At 57.2% G+C, this 19069-nt stretch overlaps 8 protein-coding genes across 8 annotated transcripts; 4 read left to right on the forward strand and 4 right to left on the reverse strand.

Moving 5' to 3' along the window:
• Nucleotides 1-450: 450 nt before the first annotated feature.
• Nucleotides 451-2704, reverse strand: BDP55DRAFT_724115 (legume-like lectin family protein; the record flags this gene model as incomplete). Its single annotated transcript, XM_060578847.1, has 3 exons — nt 451-1705; nt 1766-1902; nt 2681-2704. The coding sequence occupies 3 exons, from the start codon at nt 2702-2704 to the stop codon at nt 451-453; spliced, it is 1416 nt and encodes a 471-aa protein (XP_060435240.1).
• A 50-nt stretch (nt 2705-2754) lies between these two features.
• BDP55DRAFT_647384 (ALG8 glycosyltransferase family ALG6) lies at nt 2755-4796 on the forward strand. Its single transcript, XM_060573771.1, has 4 exons — nt 2755-3040; nt 3094-3366; nt 3415-3908; nt 3960-4796. The coding sequence occupies exons 1-4, from the start codon at nt 2964-2966 to the stop codon at nt 4625-4627; spliced, it is 1512 nt and encodes a 503-aa protein (XP_060435241.1). The 5' UTR covers nt 2755-2963; the 3' UTR covers nt 4628-4796.
• Nucleotides 4797-5298: 502 nt separating this feature from the next.
• On the forward strand, nt 5299-5997 carry BDP55DRAFT_267843 (uncharacterized protein). The gene has a single exon (XM_060566391.1). It carries the CDS (start codon nt 5467-5469, stop codon nt 5908-5910), a length of 444 nt encoding a protein of 147 aa, XP_060435242.1. The 5' UTR covers nt 5299-5466; the 3' UTR covers nt 5911-5997.
• On the forward strand, nt 5562-9793 carry BDP55DRAFT_267835 (uncharacterized protein). Its single transcript, XM_060566390.1, has 7 exons — nt 5562-5995; nt 6051-6116; nt 6171-6229; nt 6286-6304; nt 6357-6422; nt 6476-8205; nt 8254-9793. Exons 1-7 carry the CDS (start codon nt 5993-5995, stop codon nt 9392-9394), a joined length of 3084 nt encoding a protein of 1027 aa, XP_060435243.1. The 5' UTR covers nt 5562-5992; the 3' UTR covers nt 9395-9793.
• BDP55DRAFT_647390 (uncharacterized protein) lies at nt 9786-11247 on the reverse strand. Its single transcript, XM_060573772.1, has one exon. It carries the CDS (start codon nt 10936-10938, stop codon nt 10285-10287), a length of 654 nt encoding a protein of 217 aa, XP_060435244.1. The 5' UTR covers nt 10939-11247; the 3' UTR covers nt 9786-10284.
• Nucleotides 11248-12163: 916 nt separating this feature from the next.
• On the forward strand, nt 12164-13499 carry BDP55DRAFT_724118 (uncharacterized protein; the record flags this gene model as incomplete). The annotated part of the gene is made up of 2 exons (XM_060578848.1): nt 12164-12313; nt 12375-13499. The coding sequence occupies 2 exons, from the start codon at nt 12164-12166 to the stop codon at nt 13497-13499; spliced, it is 1275 nt and encodes a 424-aa protein (XP_060435245.1).
• A 967-nt stretch (nt 13500-14466) lies between these two features.
• On the reverse strand, nt 14467-16844 carry BDP55DRAFT_542009 (uncharacterized protein; the record flags this gene model as incomplete). The annotated part of the gene is made up of 2 exons (XM_060568274.1): nt 14467-16403; nt 16451-16844. The coding sequence occupies 2 exons, from the start codon at nt 16842-16844 to the stop codon at nt 14467-14469; spliced, it is 2331 nt and encodes a 776-aa protein (XP_060435246.1).
• A 267-nt stretch (nt 16845-17111) lies between these two features.
• On the reverse strand, nt 17112-18704 carry BDP55DRAFT_267869 (calcineurin-like phosphoesterase). Its single transcript, XM_060566392.1, has one exon. The coding sequence runs from the start codon at nt 18532-18534 to the stop codon at nt 17314-17316; it is 1221 nt and encodes a 406-aa protein (XP_060435247.1). The 5' UTR covers nt 18535-18704; the 3' UTR covers nt 17112-17313.
• Nucleotides 18705-19069: the final 365 nt, after the last annotated feature.

Raw genomic sequence — 19069 nt, forward strand, 5'->3', positions numbered from 1 at the left:
TTGCTGTCGGGAGGGAGAGAGAGAGAGAGATGCGAGGCCCGCTTACCTTGGAGGAGAAGCAGGTGACGGACCTGAGCTTAGTATCCAACGCCTAGTCCAGAAATACCGTGTAACAACCTCATCCCGATGATCAGCAACACGAACCCACTGCAATGAGAGACTATGAGTTGAACTTTAAACATTTTCGCTTCGGCATTTTTATCTTTACTTCAACAACCCGCCCCCACCTCTTCTAGTGCCGCTGGCGACGGCCTCTGCGTATATTCCATCGTTTCATGTCATTACCTCACAATGTTCAATTCCTACAATGGTGGGGGAAAGTGACCCCTCTGACTGCCACTGACTATCGTCTCAACGCTGCAAGACAAACACCAGCCGTAGAAAGCGCACGACACATAACAGATGACATCCCCGCGCCGTCTCCAATCTTCCATCACCCTTCTCACCCGTTTACAGGTACTTCTTGGGCATCGAGTTCTTTCTCCTCTTGTACAGCAGGTACCCGACGGCGAGGACGACCTGGGATCCGACAATGACGGCAATCAGCTTGCCGTGGCCGGGGGCGGCCTTGACAATGTTGGACGAGAGGGTGGCGTGGTGGCCCTCCATGTAGCCCTTGAGGGAGTGCTCCGTGTTCTTCATCTGGAGGTTCAGGTCGGTGCGCATGGCGCGGATCTCCCGCTCGAGGCCGTTGATGCGGCCCTCGAGGTCGTTGATCTTTTCGAGCTTGCGCAGCTCGGTGCGGAGCGAGTCGAGCAGCTGCGACGTCTCGGCGTGGCGGTTCTCGGCCTGCTGCCCAAACTTGTTGACGGAGCTGAAGATTGTGCCGAGGACGTGGTTGACGGACTGCAGGCGGTTGTGCAGGTCGGCGAACTGCGCCTTGGACGAGGTGATTGCGTCGGCGTTGGAGTCGGGGATGGCGTTGAGGTCAATGGGCTCGTCGTTACCGCTGCGCGGGTTGCTGGGCTGGCCTTGGTTGGCCTTTTGCTCGTGTGCCTGCTGCTGCTGCTGCTGCTGCTGCTGCTGTTGTTGTTGTTGTTGTTGTTGCTGCTGCTGGTGGTTCTGCTGCTGATGCTCCCCGGCGTGGAGGCTATCGGACATTACAACCATTTTGAAAATCTCAAACGAGTCTGGGTTGTCGGCGCTCGCGGCCGTCAGACCAAAGGTGTAGCCCGTGGGGATCTTGACCTTGTCGCTCTCAAAGCACAGGCGGCCGTCAATCTCGACCTTGAAGGCACGGTCGGTCTGGCGCAGCTTGATCTGGCTGGGACGGCCAAGGTTGCGGTAGTGATACTGGCAGTGGCCAAAGGCAAGGGGGCTAATGTCGCTCTGGGCCTTGTAGTCGGTGGAACGGTCGTTGAGGAAGCCGCGCACCATACCGCCGGTGCCGCCGTAGCCGTCGACGACGAGGACGAGACCGTCGAAGCGGCCGGCCGTGTATGCGGAGCTCATGCCGACGTCGGCAGAGCCGCCATTGGTGAGCCAGATGTTGAGGTTGCCGCCTGCGCGTTCGGGGCCGTTGGCTCGGAAGTCAATGTCGGCAATGAAGTTCTGGTGCATCACCTTCTGGGTGCTCCAAATGGAGCCGCGCTCGTTGCCGGGCGCCACGGGTGTCAGGATGACCTTGTTGGAGAGGATCTCGGGCTGGTTCGGCTGTCCCTGGAGGACAAAGTTGGGTACGTGGCCGTCATTGTTTGGTGATATGCTGTTGAGGTTAGCCGAGGAGGCCTCGATGGCGCCAGGAGGGGATTGTCAACAGCCTTACCTGCCAGAGTACCCGAAGCTGAGCTCATTGATGAGGTATTGAGCTTGTGTGAAGCTCGCACCGAGCAAGAGGGCGAGCGTCGAGCTCAGAGGAGCTTGCGACACACGCATCGTGGGTGGTTTGAGGCAGCGCGGGAGCTACCTTGGGTGTGTGTGGGGAGATGGGGGTATCAAGTGCAACAACGAAGCCGGCCGTATGCCCACGAGGACGATCAATTGTGTATTAAAATACAGGAATGCAAAGGTCCTGCAATGCGGGCAGAATGGAAGAAAAATAAAAAAGTGCAGACTACGTTGGGATCCAGAAAAGCGTGGGAACGATGTGGTTGGAAACCCGCCAAGTCGAGAAACTCCCAAGCAGGGGTTGATGGTGCGTGTCTGTGGGTTGAGGACAGGTTGGCACTAAAAAGTGTCAAAGACAGCAGCAGCAGCAGCAGCAGCAGCAGCGGCGGCGGCGGCCAGCAGCAAGCTATGCGGATAAGCTCCTGGACTGCCCTTTTGGGACGGGGCGTTGAAGCGTTGTAGACGTTGATTACTCTTGAGGAAAGTCAATTGCCCGGCAATCAGATGCTCTACCTAGCTGCAGGTCGAATGCATCATTCAAAATTTCACAATATCTCTCTGGTCGTGGAGTCTCGTGATGATGTACTCCAAACCACAAGCTTGGTTTCTGTTTCGCTGTCTCGGAAAGTGCCCAAGAGCTTTTTGCTGGAGACATTGACGAAATAAAGGGACCCTGGTCCACCAGCCTGGAGTTGCATGGCCCGGGCTGGAATGCAAAGGGGATTCTGGAAAGAAAGACACTCTTCACCCTTTCTGCTCGGTTCCTTGCAGACGTGGCGGGGAGCTTCTATTCCATGGCGACGGAGTATTGTGGCTGGCTTTCAGACTGTGGCTTGTACGGGGTAAGTAGTACGTAATATGTATCGTTAAAGACCATCGCGTCTCTAGAGACGGCGACTGGTTTCACCGCGATGTCGCACGGGCCCAACGTCAAACCCCTGCCCTTGGCCCCCTTCTCCAAAAAAAAAAATCCCAAGCTGCAGCTCCTGCCATTGAGCAGGACCCCTGACGACACCGACCCAAGCACCAAGGTGGCCTGTGAAATTCCTCCCACCTCCGACCACTCCAGTGAAGCTCTCACGGCACCGCCCAGATCAATGCGGATTACTTACTGACCGGCTCTCGAACGCGCCACAATGGCCGAATCGTATCCGACCCTCACGCAGTGTGCTCTCGTCACCGGCGCACTCAAAGTCCTCCTCTTCCCGGCCTAGTATGTGGCTGTTCCCCCTCTAGCTTGACCATCCCAATTGACACGTCGCGCAGCAAATCCACCGATTTCGAAGTCCACCGCAACTGGCTCGCCATCACCAACAGCCTACCTATATCAGAATGGTACTACGAGAAGACTTCGGAATGGACCCTCGACTACCCTCCTTTCTTCGCCTACTTTGAGTGGGCCATGTCCCAGGTCGCCAAGCTCGTCGACCCGGCCATGCTCAAGCTCTACAATCTGGAATACGATAGCTGGCAGACGGTCTACTTTCAGCGATGGACCGTCATCATTTCCGAGCTGGTGCTCGTCTACGCGTTACAACGGTGAGTCTGCAGGCGCACCCGCTGCATCAAATATAAGCTAAGGTCCAGGTTCATCGACTCTGCCACCGGTCCCACGAGACGCGCTGCCCAAGCTGCCGCCATCTCCATCCTGCTGTCGCCCGGCCTGCTCATCATTGATCACATCCACTTCCAGTACAATGGTGCCATGTACGGCGTGCTCATTCTATCCCTCGTTCTGGCCAGATCCAAGTCGGGCTTGCTGGGCAGCGGATTGGTCTTTGCTGCGTTGCTGTGTATGAAGCACATCTACCTGTACCTGGCGCCGGCCTACTTTGTTTTCTTGCTGCGCGCGTACTGCCTGTCGCCCAAGTCTATCTTTAGGATCCAATTCTTCAACTGCGTCAAGCTGGGTGGCGGTATTGCGGCCATCTTTGGTGCTGCTTTTGGCCCGTTTGTCGCTCTCGAACAGATACCCCAAATGATGAGTCGACTGTTTCCCTTCTCCCGCGGCCTCTGCCACGCCTACTGGGCTCCGAACATCTGGGCGCTCTACTCGTTTGCCGACCGCGTTCTGATCTACGGTATGTTTGACCACCAGAAGAATACCAACGCATAAGACTAACACATTGCAGCCGCACCCCGCTTCAACCTGCCAGTCAAGGCCGAAGCAATCAACAGCGTCACCAGAGGGCTCGTCGGAGACACGGCCTTTGCCGTCCTGCCAGAGATTACCCCGCGGACCTGCTTTGCTCTGACGCTCTTCTTCCAGGTGCTGCCGTTGATCAAGCTCTTCTTCCAAGCACCCCCCGCGTGGGATGCCTTCATCGGGGCGGTGACGCTCTGCGGCTATGCCTCGTTCCTTTTCGGATGGCATGTGCATGAAAAGGCCATTCTCCTGGTCATCATCCCCTTCAGCCTAATCGCGCTCAAGGATCGTCGTTACCTTGGCGCGTTCCGGCCACTCGCTGTTGCCGGACACGTATCTCTCTTCCCTCTGCTCTTCACCTCGGCCGAGTTCCCAATCAAGACGGTGTACACCATCTTCTGGTTGGTTCTGTTCCTCATGGTGTTTGACCGCTTGGCTCCGGCTTCGCGCAAGGCGAGGTTCTTCTTGCTGGACCGGTTCAGCACGTTGTACATTGCCATCAGCATCCCGCTGATTTTCTACTGCTCGCTGCTCCACCGGATTGTGTTTGGGAAGCGGTACGAGTTCCTGCCACTCATGTTCACCAGCTCATACTGCGCTGTGGGCGTTGTCGGCAGCTGGATCGGATTCATGGTGGTCTATTTCACGTCATAGGAAGTGTATTGCTCGTATGGAAAATATAGAAATACAGTCAAAGACGGTGAAACTTTTGCGTGCCAGTGCCACTGAGTTGCCGGAAGTCTAAAAGAAGACGCTTGGTCCCGTGGGGGCCCAGCTGGCGGGAGCCAATTAAAACTCGTGACTCACGTGCCTGGAGGCTGACAGCAGCACCGGCTCCACCACAAGTACCAGGAGGGAAACATCCTTTTGGAGCTAACGGCTGAGCAGGGGGACCGGGGGTCGTGGGCCATTTGGACACAACCCATTATATGCCACGGAGAAGCCAAAGAACAAAACAGACACTTGCCGTGCACAGTGTGGGCGATGCACTATCGGAATTCAAGTGATTGACTGCGGTAATATGCAATTGCGTCGAAATCACTTACACGGAGCCCGGAGGCCCGGAGCGGCCGCGGCGGACCGTCCCGGAGTTGATATCATGACCGAGAGGCCGCACCGAGTGTCGGTAACACCTGTAATTGTAGGGATGAGTTGATAACAGTGTACCCGTTCGTATGAGCACGTTGAATCACTTTTATATGTAATGTGGTGGCGGAACGGTGCTCATCCGGAGCTGGCCCCGAGGAGGCAATTGACGAAAATTAGGCTACCCGCCAGGACCGGAAGTCGTGCAAGACATATCGCGGCATTAATCGACCAAATCGCGGTGTTTGTAGCTAGTTGAGTGCTCAATCGAAAGCTCCGGCCAGGGCGAGCCCAACGAGTACAAATTCGCGGGTGGCCGACGCGGTTGTGGGATTCCCGAGGTGGACGGAGTCGTGGCGGGTGGAGGAGGGTAAGGAGGCCTGGTGCGCAGGCGCCTGGGAGGTGGGATGCGGAGGCACCGTGGGCCGAACGGGCCAAGCGGGCCAGGACCGCTTTTCACTGGCGCCCTTCTTCTCTTTTTCCCTTTCCTTTCCTCCCCCCCAAGGCTCACCACTTCCTTCCCACCTTTTGTTTTTTTTCCGTCGTTTCACCCACGACTCGCAGGCTGCGCGTTTTCCTCTCGTCCACCAACCCGCGACCACAACCACGAACCATCGATACCGTCATTTATACAGCCATCTCCGGCACGTCATCTGCGAGCCGCACCGCGTCCCCCCGCGAGTCTCGCGTGTAAGTGCACTCGCCGACCCGTCTTCCCCCTGCTCGACACCCACGACCGCGCCTCCGCTCGCTCCGGCCGCGACCACAACACACCCGCCAGACCGCCACAACGCGTTCCTCTCGCCCAGCAAATGGTCCTCGAGGTTCTACAGGACCACTTGTACGGTTGAAGACAAGGTTGGCTGGATTTCAGCCCCACCGCGCAATCGGAACCTCGAATCTTGGACCATGCCATTGTAGCCTACCGCCAACATGGTACGGCCTCCCGACGCGCTCTCTGGGGTCGCAGATCGCTGACTTGAGGTACCAGGTCCTTTTCAAGCGTAAACCGGTGCAATTTCTGGCTCCCAAGGACGTCAAGGATGACAATGCAGAGGTTCGCAGAGTGACATTCATAAGCGATGTGACGAGTACTGATGCAGGCCCCCAGGTCTGGCATATCCCACAGACCGGCGAGGTCTTTGCCCAATATGAAGATTATCTTACTAGGTGCGTTGTTGTCATTTATGTTCGTTTCGTTCGTGCCCCCAGCTAATGCGGTGAAGAATGGATTTCTACAAACAGGTACGTCCCAGGCCAGGTGGGGCTACGGGCCAAGACTAACCCCAGCGCGTAGCGGCGCTTCATCTGCCAGATCACAGGGCACTCCGGCCTAACGTTTTTCGAAGCACTCAAGAGCGAAGTCCGTCCCGGCCATCCCCATCGCCGCGCAAAAACCTGCTGACATGACTATAGCTCGCCGGTGCCGAGGAGGTTGAGCAAGCCTTCCCTGAAGCCCTCAAGGGCCCTGTCCTGCGTCGCGTCCAGTTCCAAACGGTGTCCCGAATCGATGCGCTTGTCGACTTGGTGTTTGACGAGTTCAGAGCCGACTACTACCCCGGCGAAGCCGTGACCGTCAGCACGGCCGAAAGCGAGCGATTGCAGGGCGTCGTGCGAGAAAAGACCCGATTCGGCGGCAAGATTCTGCCCGACGGCACCCAGACCGCCCCTTACACACGCTATACGGTCAGCTTGGAGGATCGCCCAGGTGTCGAGGCCGTGGTCGACGATGACCACATCTTCCGCGATCGCAAAATATTCACAAAGTCGGTTCTACGCTCCTTCATCAAGAAGACGGTGACGCGTGAGGCATGGAACGGAGCGCCGTGGCTCGTGAAGCACGATGTAGCGGCACAGTACCACATCGACTCCCGGGTCCCGCCTCACCTACGCTACGATACCAAGTTGATGGAGAGGAAGCAGCTGCAGGCCCAGAAGCGCGCCAGCCAGACTCCGACGCAGGACGTCAACGGCGTCAACGGCGCCATGCAGAACGGCCCGGCGCGGCTGCCCGAGCTGAAGCCCGCATTCAAGAGCCAAAAGGGCAAGCATCAGTCGCCAGAGTTCCCCCAAGGCCAGAATGGCTCGCCAAACATGCCGTCAGAGGCTGGCATCTTCCACGCACCGCCGCACAAGAACCCCTTCCAGCTGCCGCTCAACTTCCGGAATCAACCGCTGCCGCACTCCATGACTGCGCCCGAGCCACCGCCGCCGCCGCCGCCACCACCAAAGTACCCCATTGAGGATCTCCAGGTGCCTCTGAGGGAGGGCGTCGTCAGGCCCGCCCTGGCGTTCCTCTGCAACGACCCCCCGACCGCCTCCGACGTAGCCGTGAACGGCAGCGCCAGCATACGCGATAAGCTGTCGATGAAGTCGATTGGTTCGTTTTTGGAGACGTGGGACACCCTAAATGTGTACTGCGAGATTTACAAGCTCGACTCCTTTACGTTTGACGACTTTGTGGAAGCCATGTCTGTTGCATCAGAGGAGACCAAGGTCCAGCTATTTGAGGAAATCCACTGTGCTGTGCTGAAGCAGGTTGTGGGCGCCGAGGCAGACGGCGGCAAGGTGAACGTCCAGCTGCCCGAGCTGGAAGACGAAGAGGAGGACTCTGAGGAAGAAGATGATGAGGAGGAGACCAAGGAGCCGACTCCGGAAACCGATCGGCCGCCTGCAAGAGCCACACGAAGCAGTCTCGCTAAAGCCGAGGCCGAGAGGCTGCTGGCCGAGGCGAGGGCTGCGGAAAAGGAAAGCCAGAACGTGGAGCCCGAGATCAAGCACCGCGCCGAGGACCTGCTTGAAGAGTACGACTGGATCGAGGAGCTCAGAAAACGCAATTTCCAAAACGGCGGCTGGGAGAGAATCGTTGTCGGTCTGCTGCACCAGCTCTCCAAGAACGAGAGGATGGAGGAGGCGTGCGAAGATTTACTCGCCCAGCTGTGTCCCCCCGACGAGGACCCCACCCAGGAGACGGTGCAGGAGCACTATGCCAGACTCGACGTCAACTACCGTGTGCAGGCGCTACAGATTATCTGCATGCTCACAACGCAGACCAAGGCAATGCGTACGTACATGGAGGAATGCAGCGAGCAAATGACGGCGTTCCGCAAGGAAAAGATTGACTGGCAGCGGCAGAGGAAGCAAGCGTAAGTTGCATTGGACTATCTGACGAATACGTTACTGACCCCCGACAGCATCGAGGAACTGCGTGCTCTCAACGACCAGCGCAAGATTATGCTGCCCGACAACATGCCGCCGTCGCCGCCTCCCGAGCCAAAGGCAGACGAGGACGTCAAGATGACGGACGCGGACGAGTCGGCAGCCGACGCCGCCGACGTCGAGGACGAAGTGGCCGACTCTGACGAGGAGGGAGCACCCCGCCGGAACTTCCGCCGCGCCAACGACCGCGCCGCAGAGAGGCAACGCAAGCGCAAGGAAGAGCTAGAGCGGAAAGAAAAGGCCGCCGAAGCCGCAAAGGCACCCAAGCAGTCGAAACAGTTTCTCAAGGTCCTCAAGGATATACAGAAGAAGGAGGACTTTATCAAAAAGTGCGAAGACGAGATTGCCGTCATCGACAACGACCTTCGCGAAGCCGACTGTGGCCGGACCCGTGTCTTGGGTAAGGACCGATTCTGGAACCGGTACTACTGGTTCGAACGCAACGGCATGCCGTACGGAGGGCTCCCGGACAGCTCAACTGCTGCCGCCGAGTACGCCAATGGCTGCATATGGGTGCAAGGCCCCGACGAGCTGGAGCGCCAAGGCTACATTGACACCGACCCCGAGTACCAAGCCGAGTACCAGACCAAGTTTGCCATGACGGTGCCGGAGCGGAAGAAGTTAGAAGAGGGCCCCACCAGCGTCTTCAACGCCCACCAATGGGGCTACTACAGCGAACCGGAGCAGGTCGACGAGCTCCTCAAGTGGCTGGATCCCCGGGGCTTCAACGAGTTGCGGCTGAGGAAAGAGATCGTGGCGTTCCGCGACAAGATTGTTCAGCACATGGAGAACCGCAAGACGTACCTCACCGCCGCGGAGCCCGAGGAGCAGCAGCAACAGGAGGAGGAAAAGGAAAAGGAAGAGAAAGAAAAGAAGGGTAAAAGGCGCGACTCGAAGCGCATGAGCACGCGAGGCCGCCAGCACGAGCCGACGCCCGAACCCACAAACTACCGCTGCCTGGCGTGGGAGAATTCCACCGCGATGGAGGAGCTCGGCCATCTCCACTCGGAGCCGCCGCCGCCTCCGAGACCAAAGAAGCAGACGGCCAAGAAGCGACAGGCCGTGGAGCCGTCGCCCGAACCCGCGCCCGCGCCCAAGACGAGGCGGCGGAAATGAGGAAGAAGAAAAAAAAAAAGTACATGTCGGCTGCGGACTGTCGCTGTAGCAGTCTTTCTTAACTGTAATTATAGACACATCTTTTTTGGCTCACGACGATACAAGGAACACTGCTGGCGCGCGGGTTGTGTGAGCCGTTTTCCCCCTCAGCTAGACATGGTAGGAGTTTGATGAGCCGAAAAACGGGCCTGGCTGAAACAAGAAAAAAGCGGTTGTTTTTGAAGCAATTGACAAGGACGTCATGTCACACAGCATGACCCGACGTTGGTGAAGGATTTCCATTTAGCATTGGGCGGTGCTGTCATCTGGGCGGGCGGCGTGCGTGGTCTCTGCATATTTACTACATGGGGGCCAGGATTTATAGACTCTCCAAAAGAATCACTTGATGACGACGTATGTTTTTGGTGGTGTTGTTGTTTTCTACCGAGTGAATTTGCTGTGTCCCTTTTTGTCTACGCATCCAGTGCTGCGATCCTCGGCCTTGCCCAAACCTGCCCACCATCCAGCTCCTTGTGGAGCCCCTTGCCAAAGATCTTTGCCGGCAAGGGACGCAAAGTTCGTCCTGCTTCTTTTCTTGACCTGCCTACAGAGTGAGTCTGTCTGACGTGGGCCCATGGCCTCGAGGCTTACATTTTGACACACATAGGTGCGTCTGCTAGCGGAGCGACTGGCTGGGGTAATAACGTTGCCGAGTTTCGACGAGCTACTTGAACGAGGTAGCAAAGCCATGGACAATTTTCACAAGATGGAGACGACGACGCAGCAGCTATCTTTATGTTCAGCAACCACAAGAATTCCGGAGACGAATGAAAGTTTGTGCTTGTACTTGCGCCAGCTTCTGAGAGTACAATGGACCTTGGACTAGAGTTGGAATCTAATCCAATGCTTTATCATGGCTTGATGCCGTGCTCGGGTCGGCCTGTCCTTTGTCTCTTGGAGGGATAGTCTGGTAGGTCAGACGCCGAACGCTTGCGCTTTCTTGTTTCGATTTGCACGGTTGCGGAGGAGCAGTGTGATGAGAGCTCGTCTGCGGATGCCTCATCGTCGGCCTCATACCCGTACTCTTCATCGTCGTAAGCTTCATCGTATGCTCCGTCCTCATATGCCTCATCGCAGGCCTCCTCATCGCAGACCACACCGACAGCCACCGGATACAAGTGTTTGCGAGGCATATTCGCCGTCCACTCGAAATCAGCCCCATCCCTCCACCAGTGCCTGCGGCGCGCCCTCTCAAGATACTTGAACGGAATCTCATACCCGCTCACGCACGCCGGCTGCTCTTCAGGGACCAAGTGCCTCAAGTTATACCGTCGGATCTCTCTTGACAGCGCGTCGGCCTTTTCGTTGCCACCGAAGCCGATATGGCCGGGACACCAGCACACAGCGACTCTGGCGTTCCTATCGTCCCACAGAGAGTCGCACGCTTCAAAGGCGCGTTTGACGAGGGGGTCCAAGGTGGTGAAGTGGTCGCCTTCCCCTGCGGCGAGTGCGTTCATGACGGCCTGGCAGTCGGAAAAGACAGTCACCCGTCTCAGGTCCGGCATCAAACGGGCCAGGAGCGCTGCCGTCTTGAGGGATGCGACGACGGCGTAGAGTTCTGCTTGTGCGGAGTTGCGACACGCGAGGATCTGGAAGGCGCGCGAGTGCCACGGATCGATGGGATCTGTACAAGGCCACGGTTTCCAGAAGACGGCGTCGAGGGGCCCTTGTGGCTTCTGTGCCTACGGAAAGAGGCGTCGGCGAAGAGGTGTAGTGTGTGCTGGGTTGGGTCCTCGGTTAATGCGCGGATAGGGCCGACGCGGGCTTCTGGGTTGGGTAGAATGATGAGGTCGCTTTTGATTGTGAGACTGGGAGAGGTGGTGGCGTTTATATCTGGAGATGGGGAGTTAGTGGCGTCGGGATCGCCTGATGGTATGGTGATTTGGCTCTGCTCCGGAGGACTCAGTGTAGATGTAGATGAGTCCATTTCGGTTGATGACGATGACTGAACTATATCTTGGTGGCCCTCTATGTTAACACGTCTTGCGAAGATGGATTCAATCACGAGCAGTATTCGTTGATTCTCAGGGTCGTACTCAATGATTTCAGGTGGGAATAATTGCGAGTTGAAAGACATTAGAGTGAGCGCTCTGGAGACTGGCGAGATGCCCAAAGTCATGAAAACTATCTCATGTATCTCTAATGGATTGCAGCCCATTGACCCATTGTGACCCAAGATGACTGCAAATCTTAGCCCAGGCACAGACTCATCACATTCTCATTGAGGACCATTGTGTCTCGGCGTATTCTGAGGGGCACCTGGTTTTGAGTTTGACGCTGTTCGAAAGGGGGAAGTCACTTTGTGAATAATCAAGCCCATCATACAGATGTATAAAAGACATCCATGTCGTGTTCTGCTGGTGTTAAAACCTCACGATAGCTTCATTTCATTAAAGAGGTCCCATCATCCATGACGTCTCATAGTGACGTCATCGGTCGTGGACCCCTACTTTACTGCAGCAAGCTAAACCATTCTCGCTTTCAGACCCGCTTCCATCGCATTCCCTTTTCGGAATGCGAGAGTTCAGCTTATTGTCTGATTTCATCTCAGCCGTCTACTGTCCGCCGTGGAGCAGACTCACTCAATCTCATTCTGTCGACAGCTTCACTGGCTGAATTGACAACTGTTCTCATTCCGGATGACTTTTCTGGCTTCTCGGTGCTAGAAACTCTCACTTCATCTCACCCCAGCAACCACCCCCAAAACCACTTCACGAGACGACCTCGACAATGCCAGCATCAAACCCCTCCACCTCCCCAGACGCCACGCCTCTATCCCTCCGCTTCATCGACTCCACCCACACAGAGCCAAAGAAGAAGAAGAAGGCTCACAAGAAGAGCAGAGGCGGCTGCACGCCATGCAAAAGAAGGAAGGTAAAGGTAAGTCCCAATGCCTCACAGTCCAAGGTCCCCAGACACAAAAGACTTACACGGGATTCAGTGCGACGAAGCAACCCCCTGCGCAAACTGCATCCGCCGCAACGAACCATGCACACGTCTGCAACAGTCCTCCACCCCGGAGAGAACGTCGCCCGCCGCCGCCAGCACAGGACCGGCACGCCCCTTAGACCCCTCGGGACCCGTGAACCTGCTTCACATGCAACTCCTTCACCACTTCCAGCACGCGACGATCCCCACTCTCTGCTTCGCCGACGTCTGGGCGTCCGTCCTCCCGCTCGCCTTCCGGGCAGAGTACCTCATGACGGCCATCCTCGCTGTCTCGGCGCGGCACCTTGGTACTCTCAGACCCGAGGACGCCGTCTACGGTGAAGCGAGCCTGGCTCTGCTCTCCCGCAGTTGCGCGCTTTTCGGCGCCGAACTCGGCCGGGACGACGGGGCTGGGGGAGACGGGTACGACCCGCTCTTCTTCACGGCTCAGCTTATACACTACCTTACATGGTGTAATCTCGAATTCATCGACGGCTCTGACGACACCGGCGCCACCCTAGATCTCTCCCGGGACCAACTCTTCCTCCTCAGCTCCGGCGTGCGCGTCTTTCTCTCTGGGACCCGGGCGCAGGGAAAAGACAGCGTCTTTGCCAAAGCATGGCAAGACGCCCCATGCGACGCGCTCGACAAGATCGTAGCGGAACAGGGTATGGGCCGTGGCCGGATTCAGAGCGCCTTGATGGATCGATATGACAACATGACGGCCGAAAGCCGGACACCAACCCCCTCGTCGGGTAGCCAAGGCACCGTCGCCCCGGAGCATCATAGCACCAACGCAGACCGAGCCGCCTTCGCCGGCATCGTAGAGCGACTGTCAGTCATCCTAGCCCTCTGGCAACATCGCGCCACGAATCCCCAACCCCCCGCGAGGCCCGACCTCGAGCGATACATCCTCGCCTTCCCGCTCTTCTGCTTCGGTCCGTTGCTCGACATGATTGTCGCAAACGACCCGAGGGCGCTACTTGTGCTGTATCACTTTTATGAGACCTCGCGGTTGCTTCTCGGGGGGGAGGAGGAGGGGAAAGCCACGTGGTGGGCATGTGACAGACTCAATGCTATGCCGAAGAGGATTGAGCGGGAGATACGTAGGCGGGGTATACAGCCCTTGGTGATGTGATCTGGGCCCCGACAAACCCGTTTGTTTGATTGTGGCAACTGAGTCAGGGACAGACTTTCGTCATAGTACATTCCTCGCGTGGTATCACCAGAGCTGATCAAGAAAAGGCGCCATCAGAAACAAGATAAGCAAGAAAGAACAAGGCGGTTTTTTTTTTCTTCCCAAGGTGGCAAGAAGGCAAAACAATGTATCGCGGAATGCGGACCCAACCATCTATCGAAAACCGCATACCAACCACCACAGCAAGGGGACGTGAACAAGAATTACCCTCTAAAATTCCCCCCTTCTCTACTAGCAAAGAAGCCCGTAAATAGTCCATCAAATCATTCCCATCACCCAAGAACGCAACTCTCCGACTAACAAACGAGTCCGTCGCAAAACTCCCATCCTCCCTTCCCTCCCTCTAAACGCGCCGCCGCGTCTAAAGTGTTGCCAGTCCACCGCGGCGTACCGGAGCAACCCAACCCAAAAATTGCCAAAACGGGCCAGCTGAGATGCAGGGAGCTCTCCCGATGCGGTTAACGCGCAGGATAGCTCCCAGGCTAGCGGTACGTCCTCCAACCACCACCACCACCACCTCCACGACAAAACGCACGACCTCTGGAGGTTGCTAAAAATCCTCCCGCCTGAAACTCTTAGCATTTTCTGTATCGGCGGTGGCAGGGCGGACTAGACGGAGCTAGAACGGCGGTATCCACATTCGCGGGGTCCAGAACCGCGCCGGCGATCTCTCGACTTGCAAGTTAGACTTCTTTTCTTAGCCCGGCGTCCGTGGTGGCGCTGGCGTTGTTTCCTTCTCGTTCACGCGATTTTGCGGTCTTGGGACGAGTAATGTAGAGTGTTGCTCCATTCCGGAGACTTGCTGATATAGTATTGATGAAAATGTTTCTTCTCTGTGGGTATCAAAATAGATGTGACAAAATAAAACTCCTTTTACACACTTTTTTCGTGTGCTCCCTATGCAATTCTACCTCGGCCTGTACCGTTCCCATAACGCTCTTGTAATGAGCCCAGGGGCTCCCAGCCCCAGCTCAAACGGCCCCCTCACCGGCTGGTCTCTGTTGGACGATCTCGCCGGCAGGTATGGCGGGGGCGGCGACGGGCTCCGGGGGGAAGACACCGTCGTGGTGGTGGTGGTGGTGGTGGTGGTTGTTGTCGTGGGGGACGCCGGCGGGGCCCCTTGGAGGTATTCGCTCAGCTCGCTAGTATCCATCCCAGGCCTAGTGGCGTCCGCCATATGGCTCGTTTGGGTGGCCGGTGCCGCAGGGTCTTGTTCGACCGTGCTTGTTGGTGATAGCGGGCTCACGCTCGCATACTGATGCGCGGATGTCTCGTTCCTCTGTGCGGTGCTGGACGAAGCTAGAGCGGCGAGCTCGAGATCCTCCTCTGACCTGCCCGCGGCGCCCCGTACGACGACACCGAGCAGTCCGTCCGTCTCATCCAGCGTCCCCATCTCCTCCCGGCTGACCCGGCCCAACAGCGGAAAGTCCACCGAGTCTCTCAAGTGTGCTCCCAGCCTCATCATGGCAAAGGCGTCCAAGGTGTCGGTCCAGGTCGGCAGGCTGTAAATGTAGCAGACGAGGAGAATAAGTGCAATTGCCTGCATGCTGATGAGCAGGCTAATGGCAACGGTGGCGCCCACCGTGTACCGCGGTGCGACAAACTCGGTGCCGGCCAGGTTGTAAATGGTCCTCGCGGCGTCGTTGGATGCCGCGTCTTGTAGGACGGCCACGTTGGACAAGTACATGCCGACGCCGAGAGTGCTCTGCGCCACCTTGACGTATTGAAGGCCTTGTGCGATCCGGAACAGTGTCTTGGGAAGCTCTGCAAGCGAGCACCCCTGGTAAATGGACGAGTACCACGAGTCGTAGTCGTCGTTGTGAGAGTTGTACGGCAGCTGCCATGCACCGAGAGGCGTCGGCAAAGAGCACGCCTTGCGTTTCGCATCGCTGTCGGACGTGGTGTTGTCAGGCACCTGGCCGTCCGGGAAGGTCTGGCTCAAGAGGTCAAGCACGGCCTGTGGGTAGGAGCCGTTGCCAAAGAGCGCCTCGGCGGTAGACCGCAGCGGGCCTTGTGTAGAGGTCCAGCCGGGGAATCGGTCGCGGATCCAGTCGTCTTCAGACTCGTTGGTGATGAGGTTACCCTGCCAATCGTAGTCGTGGAAATGCGCTGCCATGTCTTCGTCCGAGGGCCACTCGCTGATGATGTCGGACGGACGTAATCCTGTCTGAAGGTTGCCAATCTCGAAAAAGGCGCGGGTGGTTTTGGCGACACACTTGATGGTGACGTTTTGAGCCGGTTCCGATAAGAAGTCTTGAGTTTTTGCTGCTTCGGGGCTAATCTGCGCGTCAATGTAGAGCACTTCATCGACTTCTTGTCGTCGCCTCGGGGGCACCCCACGGGCTGCAGGGCCGGTGTTGTTGCGAGGCATGCACGTTCTCACGCTGATGCCGAAGCCTTGGAGGGACGTTGCGTACCCTTCGCAGTTGGCGGGGTACTCGTCTGCAACCTCGCAGGCTGCGGTTGAGCTGAGCCGGATAGAGTGCTGTCGGAGAGGTCCCGTCGTAACGCCGGCGGGAATTGCTGATACCCAGAAAGAGTCGTTGTACGTCTGGTCCTCTCCTGTAACGAAGCTCCGATGGTTGTCGTCGGCTCGCCACAAGTTTTCTTGGATGTCGGCCGAAGTGATGTTGACCAACTTTGTTCTCACAGTGCTGACGAACTGGGAGGCGTTGGCCTCTCGGAGCAAGACGGGCTCGGCATCCTTGCCAATTGTCTGGGCCGGCTGTCCCTTGCCGTCGCATGTCCGGTCCCATTTACTCAACGATCGGAGGCTGTCGCATGAGTATACCGGGCGGCTCGACGGCGGCATCAGCAGTGACTGCAGTGGCGGCTGTACGGCAGCTGTTGCATGTTAGAATGAGCAGGCCCCAAAAGACTTGTCCACTTACTGAGAAGAAGTAGTCCGGTGGCTAGCAGGAGGTAGGAAGACGATTGTCCGCTGGAGACAAACGCTGTCCATTTCAAGTCGGAAATGGCAAGCAGCTGCCTCACGGTGAGGGTCTGCTGCTTGGCTCGGCGCTGGGAGAAGACGACTGCGCCGTAGGCTAACAGCGCGGCAACGCATGGCAGAGCAATGACAGCCGCCACAGTGCTGAAAAACGAGGCCGCAGCGATCCAACGGTGATATGAGTCGAGGTCTTGCCGCATAATGATCCCCCACGGGTCGGACGTTGTTTTTCGGTTAATGACGCAAACGCAGAGCCATGGCACGATGAGCAGCACCAGGTAGGTGACGAGTATGTAAATCGGGCGGCGAGCGTATCGCAGCGGCTGCCGAGACATGTCGACCGGCTTCGAAGCCGTGTATCTCGGCGGCGGTCCTTCTGTCCGAGTCTGAATCCTGTCCATCGTGACTGTCCTGTTGGAAAATGCAAAGGACGAGGAACACCAGACGAAGGAAGACACAATAGTATTATGGCATTGCCATAATTGCTTAATTGGCTGTTTGGCGCCTTTTTAGTTTGCCGCGAGGCGTTTGCACGGTCGCCAAGGGCTGGCTGACGGCAGCTGACCGCAGGGCGAATGCTGCAATTTCCCTGCGAGCCTAGAGGAATGTGTGCAGGAATGAAGTGATGGGGCACAGCGTGCACAGCATCCTTCGGGACGACTGCTTGCCCACGCATGTTTTGCTTTTGAGACCAGTCAGTGCGACGGGAGCGGGACATGGCATAGCTCTGCCGGTGCCAAATAAAGAGTGTGCAGGATGGAGGCCGTCATTCTGGTGGTTGTGCTGCGTGCATCCCGCATGTGTTCATTCCCCATTGTAAGTGTCCTGGCCGTAGGTCTCGTTCAGAGTTACGCGCGTTATAATTTCTTCGTTTTCCATGCGGACCCAGCTCTCCACCGACATGTCTGGGTCGTCGCCCTGCGTGAAGGAGAGCTTAACCATCCGAGCGCCGCGTTCCCAGGTGCCATAGCCGCCGTAGCCCGTGTGCTTTGCAAAACAGAGGAATGGGGCCTCGGCGCCGAGTCCGGCCTCGTGGCCGGGCCAGGTCGAGCACCACGAATCGCCGTGGTCGTGCCCAACATAGATGCTGTGGAGACCCTCGGCCTCGAGCAGCGCCTCGACGAAGGGGGCGTCCTCGCCGCCCTCGCCCTGGATGGCTAGCGGGCTGTCGGCATTCAACCCAGGAAACTTGGCGGGGTCGAGGTTGGTCTGCTGGGCAGCTAAAAAGACGTGAGGGGGGATGTGGACAAAGGCGACGCTGGGAATGACACGGCCGTGCTTGTCCTTGAGGTCGTCGTAGGTTTTGGTAAACCATTCGGCCGTCTCGGGGGCAACCCAGTTTGGAATGTCGTCCATGTTATCGGAATCCGTCTGGTAGCTAGTGCCGCCCCGACTGTCAAAGAACCACAATAGCAGGATGGGGTCCTTGGAGTCTCCCTCGTAGACAGGGACGTAGTAGTTTGTGATGCCCGGGAGATTGTCGCCCATGGACGTGGTGTAACAGAGGTCGTAGCCTTTTTCGGCACGGAACAGCTGCTCGCGGTCCAGGGTGTGCTTGGAGTCGTGGTTCCCGTAGACGGATGCCCACCGCTGGTTCGTCCTGACGAGGGGCTCGACAATCTGGTCAATGTAGAGCGTCGAGTTCTCCTTGTGGGTATCCTCGCCAGTAATGAGATCGCCGTTGAACACGATGAGGTCGGGCTGTTCGCTCTTCATGACAGATTGCATGACTCTGGTGGAATTCTTGTCCTGGTCAATGCCCCAGCCAAATTCCTGCTCTCCGTAGTGCAGATCGGAGAAGATGGCAATGAGGTAGTCGCGCTGGCCCGACACCTTGAGCCTGGGCTTGCTTATTGACGGCTCCGTCAACGGCCACTTGCCGGGGGAAATCTTGGTCATCATCATGAACATGGCGGCGAAGCTGATGGAGAAGACCAGGACGAGCTGACACACCCTCTCGGCCAGTCGAAAGGATGACTGCGGCGGGCGCGGCTGCACCGCCTGCTCCAGCTTGGGTTCCGGCATGATGGAGTGTTGTACAGTCGGTGTATGAGGTAAGGGCAATCAAAGAGATGGGAGTTCGATGAAAGACAGATCCGGCGCGATACTTGGGGTCCAGCCAAAGAGACAACAAAAACAATTCGGTCGAGTATAAGGTGGAAGGGAAAGAAAAAAAAAATTGATGGGATTCTGACAAAAGATGATGCCCTGCAGATTGCTAAAGGTGACTTTTCGCCCGGGGAGCTTCAAGCGGTGCTGGATGCAGCTGGGGTTCCAAGGGCCAAACAATCCCAAACAGAGCCAAAACGGGCCCACTGTGGCAGATGCCGTTTTTGGGGGGCATAGTCCCACCAAAACCGAGGGGCCCAAGCCAACCGGGAAAGACGAGACGAAGACGGGCGGGAAGGACGTGCAGATGGTGCAGAAACATCTGGGCAACTGGGGGTCACCAACCAAGTTACTACCTGTACGGAGTACTCGAAGTAGATAATTAGCTATGGAAAGTGACAATGCCAGGATGCTCGTCTGTTCTTCGCGTCGCCTCATCTAAATAAATGAT

This window comes from Colletotrichum godetiae, assembly GCF_030913485.1.
Source record: "Colletotrichum godetiae strain CBS 193.32 chromosome Unknown BDP55scaffold_4, whole genome shotgun sequence".
Lineage (NCBI taxonomy): Eukaryota > Fungi > Ascomycota > Sordariomycetes > Glomerellales > Glomerellaceae > Colletotrichum > Colletotrichum godetiae.